The sequence below is a fragment of the Cheilinus undulatus genome, linkage group 4 (genome assembly GCF_018320785.1).
Source record: "Cheilinus undulatus linkage group 4, ASM1832078v1, whole genome shotgun sequence".
NCBI lineage: Eukaryota > Metazoa > Chordata > Actinopteri > Labriformes > Labridae > Cheilinus > Cheilinus undulatus.
In genome coordinates, this window is record NC_054868.1 from 3,308,934 (window position 1) to 3,329,536 (window position 20,603).

Consider the following 20,603-nt stretch of genomic DNA (forward strand, 5'->3'; position numbering starts at 1 on the left):
CTGATCAGAACGATGGGTCACATCCGTGCATTTAAAGAAAACTTGAAATCTACCGTTGAGTAAAAAAATGCATGGAGCACTGGTTTGACAGAAAACACTCCCCAGTAAGGACAACAGGTGACAGGAAGAGGGCAGAGTGACCTGCGGGCTGAGAGCTCAACTACCATATCATGGCTAGTAGATGTGCAGAAGCCATACAGATGGAACTAAAAGAGCAGCACAGCTGCACAGAAAATGCACTGTGTGGATTCTGTCATATCAAATTTAAACTGTGACACAGGAGGACGTTTTAAACCTTATTCTTCTTTGGTAGATTTCAAAAACTGCAGCTTATACCAGTGCATTGAGGACTACAGTCTCTGTATATTGCTCCACACATCGAGCAAACCTGGCCCTGAGCTAATGTTCTTACCAACCAGAAACTCCTTATTTTCTTTCAAACAAGTAAAAAGCGGGTTAACCCAAATAAGAAGGAAAAAACTCTTACGTTATGGCCTTGTTAGCAGTCACCTTTAAGTGGGTTATTTCCACACAGAAAACAACTAAATGTGAAGCCCTGAAAAATGTAAATGCTGTCACACTGATCCAACATGTCTGGGGGTCAGTGAGACATTTCGTACATGCACTCCTGCATATTTCTTAATGTAAAACAGTTACCTCTTAACTAATTAAGAAGTGCCACAATATTCAAATGCCCAAATTAAAATACCCGTCATTATTATCTAAAAACAGTAAAACAGAACCAACCTTTCCTATTTGTGTTGCTATGATGATGTCAGAAGGCGAACCAAAGGGTTGGACCAGCTCGATGATGTCACTCTCTGACCAGCCGCTGTCAGGAAGCCCGGTGATCAGCACAATGCCCTTCTGCAGAAGACAGTGGATCAGGATGTGAGGGGACAGCATGAATACTAATATGCCATCACTGGTCATGAATATAAAATTTTAAATGAACTAAAAAAAGACACTTTTCATTTGGGGAAAATGAGCCAAAGTAGACCTTTCTTACAGTGTATTCTTATATAACAAGGTGTGTTTATCAGATACCTCATCAGAAGTCTTCTGACCAGTCTCAGCTCCTTAAGGAGGGAACAGGAGGGAAAGACAGAGCAATAGTCTTAATTATCACATTTTTAACTGTTTACTGTATAAAATTATAAATTTAGACCTATACACTCACCATTCATTGTACTAGGTAAACCTGCTCACCTGATCTTTAACACAAATATCTAAGCAGCCAATCACATGGCAGTAATCAGTGTATTTAAGTACATTCAAGGTGATGTGCTGAAGTTCAAACTGAGTGTTGAAATGGGGAAAAAATGTGATGTAAGTGAACTGAACCAGCCTTGGTTATTGTTGATCTGGAAGGCTTTCATGACCTTTAATTCTGACTCTATCACTCGGTGTGGCGGCAGAAATCAAGACTGATCAGACCAGCCAATGTTTTTCAAATCTATTATCCAATGCTGCAAAGCCCGTGTGAATTTGACATTTTATGAACTAAAAATATAAGTGTTATGATGAATCAGTCGTTAAATCAAAGAAGAAAATAACAGACTTACCAGCAGCAGCACCTTTGTCCAGTCCTGAAGCCTGTGTGCTGTAGAAAAACAAATATTAGACACAGACTGAAGCCAGAGCGGGTTTAACATGCAGCAAATTTGCTTTTAAGGAACTGTGGCAGACCTGTTATCAGAAGACTTCCCTTCTTCAAGTTTCTGCAAAGATTAAAAAAATTAACTTACTCACATAAAGAGTGTGTTTCATCAGTGTCACATGTCTGTTTTCTCCTGTTTCATACCTTGGCTGTTAATGCAGTGATTTTCTGCTCCCTGATTTGTAGATCTGGAGAGTTCGCCAGCGCCTGAGCGTCCTCAGATTTCAACATGCAGACGGATGCCTGCAGAGGAAAGAGAGACGAAAACATGAGGATATGTGGCAACAGACCCCTGACATGTATCTAAACAAAGCAAACAGTTAATTTTATTATCTTTATGCTTTTCTGCAATTTGGAAAATAAATTCAGCCATTTCCTCCTTTAAGATCAGCACAAAACTCGATTCTACATCTGACTTGAGCTGGGCAATTTATGAGGATTTTAAGATATATCTATATTTTTTCAAATGACATACGACGATAGGTAAATTGACTACAAAACAGTCAATATTAAATATTTAGTCAGAACAGGGAGTATCATTTTATAAATCTATTTTATTAAAGGAGACATCAGGATATTATGACTGACTGCAAGAAGGAACGGGTGGGTCCTGAGGACGGACCAGTTGAGAACCACATGTACATTTAAGAAATCAATGAGTGAAGGAAACAACTTTTAAATAATTCTGTTGTTTGTGGGTTATGTACTGCGTTTAGGTTTCTGTGTTAGATCCTGAGCAGTTTTCTGTCTTTTCACTGCCTCTAAGCAGTCACATTCATTTTCTCCTGCCCTTTTCAGATTTGCATTACAGTTCTAGATATTATAAGCATTGAAAATACATCAGAACAATAATGTAACGCACCTTCTGCCCCTCGCCCTTCTCACTCTCTTCTTCGGAGCAGGGCATGAGGATCACATTGTTGATTTTTCCAAAGGACCCAACCAGGTCGGTAACCTCCTGCTCTGAAGCATCCTTTGGGATTCCCGTCAGGTAAACCAGACGATCGGCCACGGAAGAGTCCTGGGAGGAGGAAGTCACAGCTTTCTTCTTCTTCTTGGCTGGTGGAGCTTTGGCACACTGGAAGCCAAAAGGAAGAAGTTGGAGGTTACTGAGTTTACCCTCTGCTTTCTTAAGTACCCAAACTTCCAGTTTTAAAAGCAGCGTAGTTCACCTTAACAAAATAATTAAAGTGAGGAACAATGTTTACCTTGAAAACCACTAAAATAACAGAATCTAAAGCTCCATGTGTGGAAAACAGCTCCCTGAATACGTAAGCGACACTGAAATCAACAATAATTTGGTCAAAATCTTGTTCCATGTTGTCAAAGCTAAAACATCACCCACCATGTCAGAGGCCTTGCCACTCCCTGTCTTAGTCGTCTTGGCTCCAGGCTTTGACCCGCTCTTGTTGGTCTTTGTTGAGGACTGTGACGGTCCATGTTTGGAAGCGTGACTCGTCTTAAAGGAAGACGGATGTCTGGGGTCAAACTTTGAGTCAGCATAAGGACGCTTCAGACCACTGCAAGGAGGATCGCCTGAAGGTACAACGTAAGACACAGTCATGAAGAGAAATGTTCATGCAAAAATACTTCAAATAGGTCAAAAACATTAAAAAATTATTAAAGGAGGAGCTTAAAATTAATGTTTTATATTAACACAGGTAATTTCCTTATGAACTGTTAAGTGGCCAAAATGTGAACACAAAGATGCCATAAAATGTATTTAAATTAATTTTTTTCCACTTCAAAACACTCAGATCTTTTCAACAGCTTCACTCCTGTTTATCAAAATCACCGATTCACATTCAAATTATCTAACCCTTTCAAAGTCGGTTTACATACCAAATGCAAACAACTTTACTGGGCTGTGTAAAACATAAAAAGTGGCTTTATTTCCACAAATTTTATGCTGGATGAGTTGTTTTAAATTAATGGCTACAGGCTTGGACATGTCATTGATGAACAACAAAAACGATTTTGATGTAAGTTTTTTTGTTTTGTTTTGTTTTTTACAGTGTCTGATTTAAAAAAAAAATCCCACTTGCTGTTTTAAGTGATGTAAACAATGACTGCGTTTACATGGACCTGAGTACCCCGGTTTTGAGTCATATCATGGTTTTTTCATATTCAGGGTACTGTGTTCACATGTGCACAGAGAAACCCGGTTATTCATATCCCTGTATACATGAGAGAAAGTAGTATCCTGGCTTCTGATCACTGAATCACAGCTGCGCAGATAGTTGATGTTATTTTACAACACCAGAAAGTTAGAAATTTTAGAAAAATTAGATCACTGTTATTTTGGCTTTAAAACAGTTACATGCCAGCATTATGCAGCAAAAATGGTACCCACCTAGTCCAACAACGGGAGAATATTAAACTAATCTCGTTTATAGAACGCTTGCTTATAAAGCATCTGCAGAAAAAGAGACTGAGAGGATGGTAAGGAGTGAAAGGGAGATCTCAAATGAATAAGCTTATTATAACTTAATATCTAAAATTTTTATCACTTATTAGGCGATTATTATTATTATTATTATTATTATTATTAAACATGACAAAAGTTTGGCAGAGACACCAAGAAGTAGCGAAGCATCTTGTAGTCGACTGACTTCACTAAATAACTTTCCCGAAAACGACTTCAAAATAAAAGTCTGTGAAAGGCTACACTTTTATTTTGAAAAACACACCGGAAAAGTCATCGTTTCTAAATGTCAGGACTGGGAGGAGTTGAAGGGCTGTGCAGGTCGCTTACCGAGTGCCGTCTTTCCATCTTCAGCTCACAGAGCTCTAACTCATGGCGTAAGCGGTCATTCTCAGTAAACTATGCTCATGTTTCATTCATGGCGGAAAATTTCAACTGTTCAGTTCACATTTTATCTAAATATCAGAGCGTTTTGACTGCCGTCAGATCACAGACTGATCCTCTGCAGACACAGCCGCTCAACTGTCACTCTCTCCGTGCAGAGATCAGCCTGCACACGTAAGTCTACAGTAGCCAGAAAACGGGATACTGCGTATACATGGCACAGTATCCCGTTTTCTTTTGGAGTTCTCCAGGTAGCAAAAACGGGTTTCTCAAAAACGGGATACTGTCATATCCCGGTTTCTGAAGGAGTATACATGTGCAAAGAGAAAATGGGATACTCAAAAAACCTGACAGAAAACGGGATACTCAAGTCCATGTAAACGCACTCAATGAAATGTCCAAAGGATTTCTGGCATTTTCTACTGTGTGAAAGTTGTCTGTTTTTCTAAAGGGCATCTGTTTACCTGTGTAGTGATGGTGGCGAGGGTGATGGTGAGGGGGGTACGGCCTCCCCTGTGGCCTGTGGTGGGGGGGCCCCACCCTGTGTTTCCCATGAGTTGGACTCGGGGAGAGAGAACAGGACACGGATCGAGATGCAGAGTGGGATGGAGAATGTGAGGCCCGGCTGCCATGTCGTCCACTGCGACTGCATCATAGACAACGGTCATTAACAAACCAAACCAGGGAATGAGCAAAACAACACTGACACGAGCTGACAAAGAGGGACTGGTGAGACAAGTGCTGACATAAAGGAGGGCTACAAGGCTGGATACTGGTGACTCATGCTGCATTATTTGGTAATGATGTGTGACTTTGATTATACTGAATGATACTGCAAATTACAATTGTGATAACAATGTACTATATAAATAGTACCATGAGTCTACTTGTTTGGTTATTGATGAAAAAGGAGAGAATAATGACAGGTTTGAAGTGTGCATTTCCCAACTCAAAACATACAAAAATTAAGTAGCATCAAGAATACAAAATCAGAAAAATAACTTATTTAAAAAAAAAAGTTTTTCCTGGAAATAAAGGTACTTCTACAAAGTGGCACTGTTGTAAACCCAAAGGCCTTTCTGCTGGTATTTTTCCTAACCTTTCAAGCACAACTGAATACAAAAGTACTCGTACCTTTTTAAGTAATTATATTCTTGCATAGCCTTACTGAAGTCCAAAGAAGCTGATGCACATAGCTCTGGTCTGACTGACCCCTATCAGCTAGACAAACACATTGTGTGTTTCAATAAAAATCAGCAGAAAGCGAGACAGTGTGCGGGAGCTTCTTTGAACTTTTATGAGCCTATCCTTCTCTGATGCACATATTCAGGTGTGCAGAGGCCTCCTCAACGCAATTGCAGAGCCTGATAATGCAATTAGATTAATTGTGTAGCACTAAAAAGGATGCACTGATACCTATACAGACTTGAAATTATGCATTGCTTAACTGTCAGGATAGGTGAGGAACATCTGACAAAAAAATATAAACATTGTAGAAAGTTTTAAGAAGGTTTTACTGAATATTCATATTTGTTGCGGTATCATGGGTGCCCAAATTTAAGTAACTAAATGTGTTCTGTCAGAAAAGGAGTGGTACCAATGCATCCCAATTGGATACCATTCTAAAACATATTTAACAATCCTGTTCCTAAAAGCTGTAAAACATCTTGTACTTGGGCCAGTAATGAAATCACATATCAATATCACTAATACCCTATATGAGCCTTTCTGAACAAAAAAGAGCACACGTGTGGGCATTTTTATAGTTAAGTTAAAGGATATCTGTGTTAGGACTGACTCAAGGAGTCCTACTGACCTTGGTAGGTTTGGCTTCCAGTCAGGGTACCTTCAGAGAAACAAAAAACAATCTGTTAGAAACTTTAACCTACAATAATCTTGAGTATATTGAACAGAGAGGACAGTGTCTTTTGTATATTTGAACAATCACCAATTTAAAAAATGTGAAGATTGTGTGCTTTTTGAAAATGACACTTCAACTGAAATATGTTGTTTTGCATGGTTTTTACTGGTGCCTGTTTTAAATCTGAGTGTAATACTAGACAGTGGCTGTAGTGCATCTTAAAGCTGTTTGCTAACTTCCATTAAATGAAAAATATAAAAGCACGTCCAGAACACAGTTGAGGTACTACGAAATTTTCTCTTAACAAACGCTCCGTATTACTGAATAATTGTTGTGTCAATGATCAGTTAAATTATCTAACTCCGTACTGTCTCAGTACTGTCAAATGAGTGCAATGCAATGCTAAATCTGTTAGCCGATTAGATATTGTTATTAAAAGGCAGTTGATATATTCATGACGAAGTGTTTAATGTAGGCTGATCCTCTTCCCTCTTATCAACTTTCATTTGAGAGAGAGAGAGGAGAGAGGAGAGCACAACTATGGGGCTGTCTGCTCTGACATCATCAAAATTAAATGTGCATGTATTTTCTAAGAATCATGATTATAACATTTTTTATTCATTTATTGGTTTAAGTTGGTTATTACTTATCTATTTACCAAGTGTCTGTCCAACTTCTATTGCAGGTTTATTTTCGTTTCAAGCATTTTGCTTGCTTGGTCAGTGACTTGCAATTTTGTCTTCAGTAACTTTGTGGTTTTGTTGCAGTTTTCTTTCACTTGTTTGCGCTGGTGTTGCAGCTACTTGGATATTTGGTCAAAGTTGTCTGCATTTGCGTTTACTGTTAATGCAAAGTCTTTCAGACATGCATTCATGTGAGACCTCCCAGCCACCATATCAATGAGTGTGTGCAATGCATTATAATTCCCTCACTTGTTGCGCAGATCTCTGCAAGCGGCGGTGTGGTTGACGGTGTTAATGTGGTCAACCCAGTCCTGAAGAAAAACAACAAAAGGTGGAGAGAGACCCAGCACATTTAGTCACAAACTGGCAGAATCCTTAATAAAGCTTACTTACTTTCAAATGAATGTAGAGCAAATGATACACATTTTTTTAAACAAGGCCATTAGCCCTGAGATAAAGGCTTAAGGTAATGTTTTTCAGCTTTTATCAAGGTGTTAACAACCAATTTTTGATTCTGGAATTATGATCAAATTATCGCACAGCCTCAAGCACACATAGAATACAAAGCTGAGTCTTGTTCTTGAATTTTAAATGATCTGCTTCCCATGTTTATTCATTAGACTCCATTAACTTAAGAGTGACTTCAAAATTAACACACTTTAAATCACTGGTACAAAAGAAAAGCACAAATAAAAAAAACACAAGTTCTTTTTAGTCTTACAGTTGTAAATACTAAACTGTGTTCCAAGCATTATTATGGATAAACCATTCAATACACAAATATCTGGTTTACCAACCAATTCCCAGTGAAACGTAGATTTCAGAATAAATGCGAAAACAACCTATGCTTGCAAACTTTACAACTGCCCAAATAAACCATGAGGTTTAGTATCTTTAAGGTAAAAGAGTAAGAAAACCACACGATTGTAGATTCTGAACAGTCAATTGATGGGGAATGAAGAGGATATATATCCCCCCTTCTTTAAATGAAGTGTGTCATTTTAAAGAAATATTTTTGTTAAAAAGTATGACTTTTTAAAAGTAATTATGGTTTAAAGAAATTACCATTTTATTATGCTTTTGTCCAAGCCTACCAAATCTTCAAAATTCCACCTTGGGTGTACTTACCAGAGAAGGACACTTAGGATAATCAATTCAAATTGAACTTGTTATGGTTGCGACAAAGTTAAAACCATTTCAAAAGACAATATTCATACATAGGCTCAATCATAACACCATTTAAGAACAAGAGAAGCTGCAGTCCAAAGCCACAGACCGGAGTGTTGGGTTTTCTGACAAAGTCAATGAGATTTTTCACAACTATTACTGCTGAACTCAGAAAAACATTCAAATATTTCCTATCATCCTTCAGTTTTGAGGAAGAAAAGGTAAACCACTTAAATTACATAGACAGGCAGTTATTAAATATAATATCATTGCCAGTTTGTTATATTAATAATTTTACGTTGTGTCAAAGTGGTTCAAACTAGGGATGTGCGTAAGCAATTAACTCATCATTTTTGCTAGTCAACAGCAGCATTTCTAATTAGTTAAACAATTACTGACATTTTAAGGATTCAGGCTGCAATGTTGGCCAAATGTTGGGCATAATGTGTTGCGCAGTGGTCAGCCACATCACCATAACCCTCTACTACCAGCATATACACCAGAATTGAAAATGGGTGGCATCTGGTAAGTTTGCATGTTTTAATCAGTATTTTCACTTTGTATAATGGCTGTCTGAACCACTTGACTGTACCAGCGCAGGTGTAAGAGCATTAACCTGCAAAGAGGAGCGAAGGCTGGTGGTGCTAGCACTGCTAGCTTAAGCTACACTCAAACTAATTTGGCATTCAGTATGTTTCAAGTTCTTGTCCACGTACACATGTACATGGGGTTAAATATTTTAATGACAGGAACATGTCTGCCTCAGCTACGGTAGGTGGTGCTGGTCTGCCTCACCATTGGTTACTGTGGACCTTCTTTCTGTAGGAGAACTATAACATGGGCAAACTTTACAGTGACGTGCATTTCCTACGTATCCTATGCTTTACAACAGGCACATATCTGAAAAAAGACAACGATGCAACTTCTGCTATTCTTAGCATTTATATCCATCTCATCGATTTAGGGGCAAAAGTCCAGCGTATGATCTGGCGTATGCTCAGAAGGCCATGTCAAGTTTGGGTCCGATTGAGGTGTAAACATACAAGAGTAAACGGCAACATACAAGAGTGTTTAGCTGACTTAGAGAAATTTGGTTTGGTATGGTTTGAGTCAAACTGACATATTTGAAAATCAAATTTTAGGGAGACTGATGCCTTAATTTGACTTTTTATGAAGACATGTAAACACACTGCTTTTCACCAGCAAACAAAGTAATCATAGCAGTGTTATAGTGCTCATGCTTTTCTAAATGGTTTTTTTTTTTTTTTTTTTTTTTATGTTTGGTCAGATGATAGTCTGACTGAATTTTGCATCTTATCACCTGAGAAAATAGTTGTTTAAGATCATCCCTAGTTCAAACCAAGTGAAAAACCCTTAAAGTCTGAGGAAGGAATAGAAGAACCACTTGATTTGTCAGAATGGGTCAGAAATCAGTTTTATACTTTTAATGTATGTCGTGTTTCTTGTGTTTGCATTGACTAATACTGTACTGAAATACACTATTTGCTTTTAGGTCAGATCATCAGATAAAAACAATCAACAAAGAGTTCGGTTTGGTTACTGTAATGGTACCTTTTTTACATTATGCCTTCAAATACGTGATTGTAAAGTTGGTATTTGTCTACTTTAATGACTCAAAGTGAGGTAAGGAAAATATGAAAGCAGCATTTTTAGTTTGGCAACCAAAAGTTAACGCTCGGTTTGGAGTCCGGCGTCAACTTTAAAATGTTGAAGCACTCAATAAAAGGCTCCGATGGCCTTTTAATTACACCTTAATAGTTTCAAGTCTTACTATGCTTTACCAGACAGTGTCTTGAATGTAAAATTTTCAAAGCTCTAGTATTGCTTCCATTTCTGGCAGTTACTCAAGACTGAAGACTTTCATTTGAATTGCATTCTTTAGCTAAGATCAGACTACACCATCTGTCTACTGCAGTGGCCACTGTGTTGGAGTGGATGATCAAAGAGCCATTAATTTGACCAAAAGACACGGCAGACCACACAGTGGTATCCAACCAATTATTACAACTGGTGGGATGACGGTGGAAAGAAGTGGGGTAGGGCCCGGGAAGAAGACTTTAAATGAACTTAATACTGCAAGCCTAGGGGTGTAACAGTTCACAGAGATCACAGTTCAGCTCATACCTTGGTTTTGGCATCATGCAAGCACAGGATGAGACATTAGAGTCAAAGCAAATCACTTCAATACATACTGCTGCCGATCAGTCTCATTCCACTGGTGCTAATGCAGAAGCTAACTTTTCTTCTTCGATTGTATTGTTGTGCCTGTTCAAATGTTGTGGGACTACATGTGCTAAGCTGTGACCCCCAAAGCTGGCACAGTTCGGGACAAATACTGTTACAGCCCATCTTGTTAATGCACTATACTATGTCCATCCAAATTTATGATAAATTTTAACCTTGATTGACGAAAATGCTAATGGCTGTTACTGTAGGTTGCTGAAGAGGGTCTGCCATTTCTGACCAACATTTCTATTTTCAGGCAGTCATGATAGTCCCACTTAACCTTGCAAAGCAGATGGATTTGCCCGTTTCCGTGTTTCTCACCTGCAAATCCATCCGGTTAGAAAGTGACAGGACCAATCAGCATCAAGGGGGAGTACTTTTGGGCGCGGCAGAGTCATGATGTAAGCAATCAGCAACAAGAGGCCGGTGCAATTATGGCAGAAGACATTAGCGTGGAAGCTGCTAAAGCACCAGTTTTATCAGAACTTGACAACATTTCTTCGTTAAAAACAGAATTGAGGGTTCTTTTTTTTAAAAAAGGACAAAGTCGTGTACTGACATGTCTACAGTCGCCATGGTTGATGTTATGCAGTTCTCTATGGAGTTTACTCATTCGGTAGGGGTGCAGCTTGGTAGCGGCCACGTCACATGTTTTATTGCTCTTATTGGCCTGTAAAGATGTGACAGACAGAACGTGCATCCAATCACCCTCTGAGTTCTTTTTCAAAGGCTCTGCCCTTCACCAAATGCTGTCTATGCAAGATTTAGCAGATGGACGTGTGAATGAACTACACGGTGCCAGATTCCCCTGGCCTGTTCGATGGCCACGTCTGGCCCATGTATTTGAAACACAAGGCTGTGAAACACATTCATCTGGCGTGCCAGGGTTAGTCCCACTATGACATATTATAAAAGCAGGGATTTTGTCCCCAGAGCTCAACAAACTTTTTCTTTGTCTCATCCGTCCATACTTGTGCTTGTGAATTTGACTGTTGATCACTATGAGGCACTACATGTCTTCAAATCATCTAAATTTCAGGGCCGGTGGGTCCTGAACCCCTAAGACTGTCCGATGGGGCTATAACCATACTTAAAATGTGTAGTCTGACCTTAGCATTAGAAATGCTGTAATTGAAAACCTTTTATTACTGGCTACTGCTTCCGGTCATGATGGTGGCCACTGATGCGTCATAAATTTGAGTACTATATCTGAACTGGTGTGTTTAATGTAAACTGGACACACTTTTAAAATGCTGAGCTGTTATTACAAGTTAACAGGACACTTTACTGACTAAATTTTGATGGTAACAACCAAAAATGGAAACCATGAGCTAGAAGCAAACCTTGACCCCTGCCTGGTGAAGACGGACTATTGGCTTAACCTCAACATGTGTAGGTATTCCTGTCAGAGCATGGTGCAAAGGCATGTTGGCACTCACCTTTTCCTCATCACACTGCATTTGACACAGTGAGCAGGTATGGGGATACACCTTTGGCGGCGCAGCTGAGAAATCGCTTATCATGGTGGGGGTTGGTAACTTCTTGCTGCTGCTGCTCGTGTGTGGTTTTGAGCTTGATGAAGAGGATGGAGATCGTCTTGAGGAAGCCTCGCTGCTGGTTTCAGATGAGGGCCTAGGCTTCTGTGCTTCCCGTCTGTAGTCTCGATCCAGAGTGCGAGGCTTGGATGACGGCTGAAATTCTCTCCCAGGAGACCGACTGCTCTTGCGATGTTCGCTACTTGTCCTGCGGTAGTCCTGATCTCCATGCTTGCTTGGTTCAGTGGGTTCCAAACGAACCTGCCGCCTTTCAGATTTCACTGCCTTGGGTGCCGATGACGGTGGCGATGAAGATTGGTACATTTTAACTGTCCTTTCACTGGAGAGCTGCTCTCTTTTGAAAGTCTTTCTTGTAGTTTCGTCCTTTGCCCGACTTGCATGACCATAGTCGATGACTTTACCCGCAGTCTGTGTAACCGCAAGAAGGCTGGGTACCTCTGGAGAGCGTGAACGGGTCAACGGCGGAGAGCGAGAAGGAGGCATTGGCATATCTTGGATGCCATGTGAAAACGAGGATCCCGAAGTTGAAGATACAGCGTTCTGGGTTCCTGACTTGTTGATTTGGATATCACGAAGTATGAATGGTAGAGTATCGGGGGTTAGCTGATCATCAGGGTAGTGGCTAAGCACTTCCAAGTCCTCGTTTGAAAGTCCAAAGCTAGCCAAGATACTTCCAGCACTTTCTGGTGTGTACATACCCTGACTTTCCCCGCCACCCTGTGGATGACGGCCTTGGGGTGACTGCGAGTCACCTATGAGAGGTTTCCAGTTTTGGATGCCTGTCCCTGCATGGCTGCTTTGGGGCTGCTGTGGGGGCCCTTGGTGCCGTTGAGACTGATGAGGAGGAGGACTTGAGAACAGTTTTGTTGGAGGTTGATAATTTGACCAGTCTACCCCTTGCTGACGGGAAGAGTGATTATCAGGGGGGAGAGTCATTGGATTAGAGCCAAAGCCTCCATGTTGACTCATCCCAGAACCTGAGCTTTGGTTCTGGTGTTGATTTGGTCGACTCGTGTGGTCAATGAGTCGGTGGTCCATGTCCCTGGCACCGCGGATAGCCAGAGCAGACTCAAGTTCATCCGGGAGCTGGGTGGGACGAGGAAACTGGAAGCCCATTGCCTGTGACAGCATATCGGAAGAGTTTCGATTCTGATGTTGGTTTGGGGGCGGCGGGTGATGGGGAGGCCTCGGCCCATTGGGAAAGGACCCCGGCTGCTGGGAGTGGTGGTGATACATTGCAGCAGAGAGACAAGGTTGTGCGTTTCTGTAAGTTTTGCGGTTTGTGTCCACGTGCAATCCCAACACTTGCTGCCTATTTAGAAGACTGAGGAGGGCAATGTGTGGAGGTAGCGCTGCTGCAACGCCGTTGTTGTTGTGATACTGGTTGCTAACAGTTATGGTCGCTAGAGTAGCGAGCTGCTGAAGAGCAACCTGAGTCTGAGTCGTAATCTGAGCCAATCGGAGAGCTGCTATGGCAGCAGCACTTGCCACAGGTCCAAATATGAAATGGGTCCCTCTGGTACTGTTGGCGATGGACAATGCTGCAGTGGGCTCCAACCGAAGGGCGGGAACGAGGCGAGAATTACTGTCTGTGTGCACAGCAAGGCTGTGAGGTGAAAAGCAGAAATAAACTATTACAGATGAACATATCTTTTCATATCATAGGCAGCTGTCTGAAGAAGTCCTTCGTCCACTGCACTTTTACAGGCAAGTTGGCAAAGTCCTCATTTTGTGCGTTTCCTTTCTTTCATACATTTCTCAAAGCATTAAGAAAGATTGCCAGCATCAAAATCTCCCTCCTGTCGTTGCCCCCTGTTATCATTCAGGATAGTTAACCAAAGCAACATTATGCAAAACACTGCAAGAAAACAGCACATCTGGATTAAACCTACAAAGACACACTCAGATGCTGAAAGAAAGAAAAACTATTATCATGCCTGTAAACAATCTTATGCTGTAACTGACTGAATTTTTTCAATCAAATCACCAAATTTGCTGTCCAATACAAACCTTTGATTAGGGCTGGGCAATTAAATGCAAATGAGATTAAATCGCAATATGCCACAATTATCAAATCGCAGACAGTGCAATTTTTTTTATCCTGAAATAAGTTCAAAATACCAATTTCATACAATTTTTTGCAGCAGGGATTTTATACTCTACACACTGTGCATACAAACAAGGGTCTTTTTTTGAAATAGTTTACTAAAATCCAACTTTTCCTGATCGTGCATATGATTTTCTTAATCAACATGAGAATAGCTTAAAAAAATGATTATCCCTTCAGTATAGCAACCAATGTCAAATTTGCTTTATGAGCAAAAATTCCAATTAGATACTTTTTCAAATCTTTCATCCCTAGTTTAATTGATCTAATATTGGATTGGTTGTAATATAGAATGATTTATTGCTTATGTTTGTTGAATAATACATAAGATGAGGAACCTAAAAATAATTGCATATTAAATGGCAATATTGGGGGAAAAAAAAATCACAATTAGATTATTTTCTCAAATCCTCCAGCCCTACCTTTGATTATGTGCCATTTCTTTACTTTACTACTTCAATAAACTCAGCCTAAATGGACTATGATCAGAGTTTACAAAAAACTGCTTTCCATGGCACACTGGTATTGCATCCTACTACTTTTCTGAGCCCACTTCAGACCAAAGATGAGACGGGTTGAAACTAGCAACTGCTTGCAACAGGCCCCTCTGTAATGTCATTAGAGCTTGTCAGCTAACACCACTGCAACTGGTGGAGCCAAATGCATCATTTCCATGCCAATGACTTGCAAAGGTTGCAATTATGCAATAAAAAAATAATAATAATTAAAAAAAGAGAGGATCCAAACTTTGGAGCTGTCCATGGGTACCTCAATAGAATATCTAGAGGGCGTATGAGAATTTGTGGCATGAGCGTGAGGTTGGCGATAGCCCAGCTTTTATCCCTTTCCCTGGTTATTCCTGGATCTCTTCCGTCCTCCAGGGTACCTGGTGTTGCCTCTAATAGACAAACCGTCTAACTTAACTGGCATGGTGAGCTGACTTCCTCTCCGGGCTTGAAGGCACAAGATGGGCTTTCTGTTCTGAAACCAGCTGTTGGTAACTGACACAGTGAATCAAAGGCAAGGCCGTCAGCTGGCTGATCTGAACTGCAACAGCTATATTCACAGAGCTGCACCTGTCCCCTGCAAAATCATAAAACGATCTTGTTGTGTTACAAACTTTTGGTCTGAACTGGGCTTTAGATGCTAGCCTTCAAGTGCATCTCCAGCAGCACGGACTCAGTCAAAATCATGACTGAAGGTGTTTTTCCAAAATGTTTGTTTAGCAAATTCAACAAACACAATCAGTTCAACCCCAATTGTTGCCATGTCTGATTAAAACTCATCCCTCACTTGTACATGCAGGGGAATCACATGAGTAGTCAAATACTTCAGACATTTTAATTATAAACCTGAATTAAAGACCCTGAAGATGTCTATATCTAAGCATACATAGGGATGGATGGATATTTATTTTTATCTTTAACAAGACCCAAAAAAATCTAAGACTTTTCCATACTATCTGTGTCAGTTAAATGGTTACTGGTCTACTTTGTTTGTGTGTTCTTTGTCAACCAAACCATGCAATTCAGACACAAATAAATCATATCTTGCTGAGCTCAATCCCTGTTCTGAATTCTCTGGCCTTTGACTGCAATATCTTTTCACAAAGCAGGGTAAACTTTGACCAAGTAGAGTTTTTAGAGAATAGCTGAGCTTGCAAGCTGGGGAAATAGCTATAAATAGAAGAGAAAAGGCTTGTTTTGTTGCTAAACAGTCCAGAGGGCACTGGTTAGGGATTAGAGAGCAATTACCCAAAGTCAATTAAAAACAACATGCAAGTTGGCACCTAATTATTGAATAGAAATGCATAAATTAAGCAAGAGGAGTCTTTAGCTGGATAACATGCCAAAATATGTTATGATCTGACAGCTGACGTGCATATATATAAAAAGGTTTTGCAATATTTTGTGCTTATTCACAGATTTTTCCTCACAGTGAAACACATTTACCTGGAAGCCACTTCATTTATCATCTCTAAGAAAGAGTGGCATTATTCACAGATTAAGTTTGGACTGAATCAGAGTGGTTCTACATCGTTTCAAAACAGTCACACAGGACGCCTGATAGAGAAATTAACTTTATTAATACCACGTAGTAGAGGAAACAATCAGTTTCCAAAAGCTTCTAATCAGACCACATCCTGGGGAGCAAATCAGGCCTAAAATCAACTATAAAAAATAAAGCATGTATCCATCTAAACTAGGTATTCACTCACTGGGAAGGAACACTTTGAGGCCAATGTAATAACTTTGTTGTTAAAAAAGTAAGCTTAATTCGAGGCTCTTATGTGCAAAGATGGATGCTAGCCATAGATGAGATAATGTAATCTTAACTAGAGTTTTGGTGTGCTGTCAAATAACTTCACTTAAAGTTCCTTACCAAAACTTTACTTAAGGTAAAGTACAAAGTATTTCATCATTGTTCATCAATATGCAACTAATTTAAAATAACTAAAGGCCTTTGTTCATCAACACCCTTTTAGCGCTCAGCATCATGAGCAACAAAACACCTTCCATTCCTGGTGAGCTGTTCTTTTCCCTGTACTCAAAGCACTCTCAGTGGAAAACAGTTAACTTTAGGAACATCACCCCACTCACCAAGGACACTTCTACCTCACCTTTCATTTCAAATAAAAAAGGGGCTATTCTTCCTAAACTGCAGTGTCAACAATGGCAGAGGAAATCTGACTTCTCAAAGAACAATAACAGGTCTAGAGCTGCTAATACATTTAGGACAGGACTACTTAACATTGTTTTCATGTAATTTATGGAAGCTCATGTCTGCCACTTAAAAAACAGGACTGATATTAAAGTTAGGTGTTGTGATTATAAAACAATGATTAGATCAAAATAATGAGACAGTAAATAATAACTATGAGATATCAAGTCAAATTATGAGATTAAAATTCAAAAATGTGAGAGACAAAATTATAAAATAAATAGTCTAATTAGGGGAAGAATTAAAATATTGGTTAAAAATTTTGAGATAAAGCCAAAATGATGAGTAAAATTATGAAGAAAAAAGTCAAAATTATTAGATAGTGAGCCCAAAATCATAAGATAAAAATTCAAAAGTATTACATAAAAATCAAAATTCTGAGATGAACAGTTGAAATTAAGAGATAAAGAGAAAAATAGTGTTTAAAATGTGAAATTCTGAGTCAAAATACTGAGATTAAAAACTCAAATTTATGAGATAGTAATTGATAGATAATGCTGTTAATTTTGGCAGCTATTTCTAATTTTAGTTTTAGTCTTTATATGAATTGTATTTTAGTTTTAGTCCTTTTTTAGTCATTTCCATTCTTTTTAGTTTTAATCTAACTTAAGTTGACAAAAACTCCAAACATTTTAGTCTAGTTTCAGTCCATAAAACGTCCTCACATTCTAGTCTTGACTTTTAGTCCAAGCATTTATTCTCTTGCCTAAATCTGGTACCAAATCATGGTAGTGTGTTCTCTGCACTCTGCCAAAATGGGGTCCCTGCTTTCTACAGCTGAGAGGCAGAATAGATACAGATGCTTTGTTTTTTGACAGATTTATCCACAGTGGAGAAACATCACAGATTTTGAATGCCTGGGGAAAACTGCATTACACGTTGGTCTAGTTTTAGTCATCTTTACAAAAACGAAACTTAGTTTTAGTCAGTTTTAGTCGTCACAGATCTATTTTTGTCTTAGTCTAGTTTTTGTCATGGAAAAAAGGCTGTCAACGAACATTTTTAGTCATAGCTTTAGTCAACGAAATTAACACTGATAGATAAGAGATAAGTTAATTATGAGAAATAAAGGGTATCATTTGGACTTCTCTTTTGGATTACCTATACTATAATTTGAACTTAAAAAACAAAAACAAAAAAAAAACTCTAGGCACTCTCTTCGAGCGTTTAAATGCCTTTATATTCACGTCATGGTCATGAGTAGAACTTAAAAACACACTTCAACACGATTCAGAAACAAGCCCCCTTCAGGAAGTCAAACAAAGACTTCCTGAAGAACTTGAATCCCTTTTCCAAAGCAGCTGAAACAAACTTTTTATAGAGTCCTTGAAGCACTCTTTCCTGTAGTGTTCTGATTAATTTGGACTTATTATAGAATTTAGTATGATATTATCTCATAATTTTGCCCTGTTGTTAAATAATTTCATCGTATTAATCTCAATTTTGACTTTTTTTCTCAGAATTTTGACTTTGAAGCTCATAATTTTTTACTTTCTTTTTCATGATTTCAATTCAAATTCTTTATAGAAATAACTCCCTGCCTTTTTAATTTTGAAGAGGCAGCAAAGGGCTTCCGTAGATATTTGAGAACCTTTGATTAAGGGATAATATTACGTAAATGACCTGTTAGAATATGCAGATTCTAAGGTCATTGGGAATATTGCTGAATTTGAGCTGATCCCAGATTAACACACAAAATTAATATTTTTATATTACTGTCAACTGCACTGATTTTTCACAGCACTTTCTAAATGAGGGGGAATCGGTTATATATCGCTGCTAAAAACAATATTGGTAAGGTGGCACTATATAAAGCCTATAGAAGAAGAGCTGTAAAAACGCACAGTTGAGTCATGGCAGCATGTTGAGTAGAAGAGTTATATAATAACTACTGTCTTCTACTGTGTGTTCCTGTAAACCATTTTGTAATTAATGTGACTGCAGATTTAAAAAGAGTAGAGCTACTCCGGATATCTAGAATGGTCTCATGCTGCTAACGCTGTGCTCATAATCCTGTACATCTCCCTGTAGTACCCTAGCACGGTGCTGTATGCTCTCATGGGCCGCTAAGACCACACAGAGCTGACACAACGGCTACATGTGAACTCACATACAAAAGCAGAGTCTCCAAAACCACCAAACCACGTCTTTCATAAGCCATAGCCCTCAATGCTACAGAATATGTCCAGTATTTGTGTGTTTCCCTGCGAACAGTTGCACAAACGAGCCATTTTAGGGGGTCTGCCTACAAGGGTGGCTATGCTAGCTACGCTAGCTTCGCGGGGGAAGGCATACCGACTGTAGAGGATCATTTTATGGACTCTCCATCATTCTCTAGTCGAAGACACGTTTAATAAATACCTGTTACAACGAGTGGGCTTTATTCTGTGAAGAGACCAGGCGGTAAGATCTTCTCAGCACGGAGTCATTCGCAGGAGATTCAGCCCGTGATCCGTCCGCCATGACGTTACGTACGCTTCCACACCAAACCTTTCAAAATAAGAGCCCTATCTCTAAAAATCTTACAAACAAATAACAAAAATATTGGTAATGATAATAAATAAAATCCTTTTTAAAAATTGATCATATATGTGGAAATATGAGATATATTCAGCAATGATAACAGAATTTGAAATAGTAAGTGTTTTATTAACCGGCGAACTTTAGATATGTTTATGTTATGACCACTATTTCCCGGAAGTGAACATCCAAATAGATTACAAACGTTGCAGTCCATAATTTTAAGAAAACCCGCTATGAGTCCTCTGAATTTACCAATCAACATCTGAGACATCCAAGGGTGTTTATGTCTAAGTGCGCATGCGTTTATGAAAGTATGAAAAATTAAGTGTTAGCCTAGCCTACCTAAGGAAATAACTACTATCCCACTCACTGAAAAAAACAGTAGGCCTAGGCCTGTTTGTTCAGTAGAAGGTACTTACTTGTCCATCCACATTAGGCTATGTAGCGCCACATTATGTAATAACACTGCATTTTGTAATAATGTAATACATTTTCAGTTCATTATGCAACAACGCCGCATTTTGTAAGCCACTAAGCGGTTAGGGTTAGGGCAAGGTAGTAGGGTATACCCTGGAGCCCACCTTAAGTCCTAGGGTTAAGGTTAGGTGTGTAGTCTAGAGCCCTGAAGGGGGGTTAGGTTTAGGCATAAGCCACTACGTGGTTAGAGTTAGGGCAAGGTAGTTGGGTAGGGCATACCTTGGAGCCCACACTAAGGGTTATTACATAATGTGGCGTTATTACATAATGTGGCGTTATTACATGATGTGGCGTTATTACATAATGTGGTGCTACAGGCTAACTTAACAATTTTAAATGTAAGACTTTTAAACTGACTTTTCTACTCTTAAAAATCATGTTTGATTCTATTACAACATTTCTTCTTTTGTTAAAGCTGCATGCTACATCAGGAAGTGCTCTACTATCATGTTCAGATACATTCTAGTGTCTACCCACGGGTGGAACTTGTCTGACTGAGTTGGTAACTTTACCCACGGTGCACAAGTGTCTAATGTCCAAAGGCATTCTGGGAAGACTGCAGATTAAAGGGTGATTGTCTGTACTTAAAACTGAAAATATTTCTCTTAACTCAGAAAAACATGTGCTCTTCAATTTGCATTGTTTCTGAATTTGCAGCACAAATTTGCAAATGCAAGTTGTTTGGGCCTTTGCTGATCATTTGCACTTATTAACCACCATGTTTAAGCTCTAATCCACTGATCATCAACTGGTGGCCTGGGGGCCATATCAGGTCCCCCAAAGCTCTCTGTC

At 39.2% G+C, this 20,603-nt stretch overlaps 1 protein-coding gene across 1 annotated transcript in view; it reads right to left on the reverse strand.

The window, feature by feature from the left end:
* The window catches only part of LOC121508113 (zinc finger protein 638-like), a 62,193-nt gene that overhangs the window by 13,563 nt on the left and 28,027 nt on the right, over positions 1-20,603 (reverse strand). The window contains exons 2-12 of the mRNA XM_041784648.1: positions 11,867-13,589; positions 7,263-7,324; positions 6,286-6,315; positions 4,934-5,115; positions 3,006-3,196; positions 2,523-2,738; positions 1,805-1,903; positions 1,690-1,721; positions 1,566-1,603; positions 1,048-1,079; positions 748-867 (exon numbers count right to left, since the gene is read on the reverse strand). Of these exons, the coding sequence (XP_041640582.1) occupies positions 748-867; positions 1,048-1,079; positions 1,566-1,603; positions 1,690-1,721; positions 1,805-1,903; positions 2,523-2,738; positions 3,006-3,196; positions 4,934-5,115; positions 6,286-6,315; positions 7,263-7,324; positions 11,867-13,589 (2,725 nt within the window). The remainder of the gene's footprint in view (positions 1-747; positions 868-1,047; positions 1,080-1,565; positions 1,604-1,689; positions 1,722-1,804; positions 1,904-2,522; positions 2,739-3,005; positions 3,197-4,933; positions 5,116-6,285; positions 6,316-7,262; positions 7,325-11,866; positions 13,590-20,603) is intronic.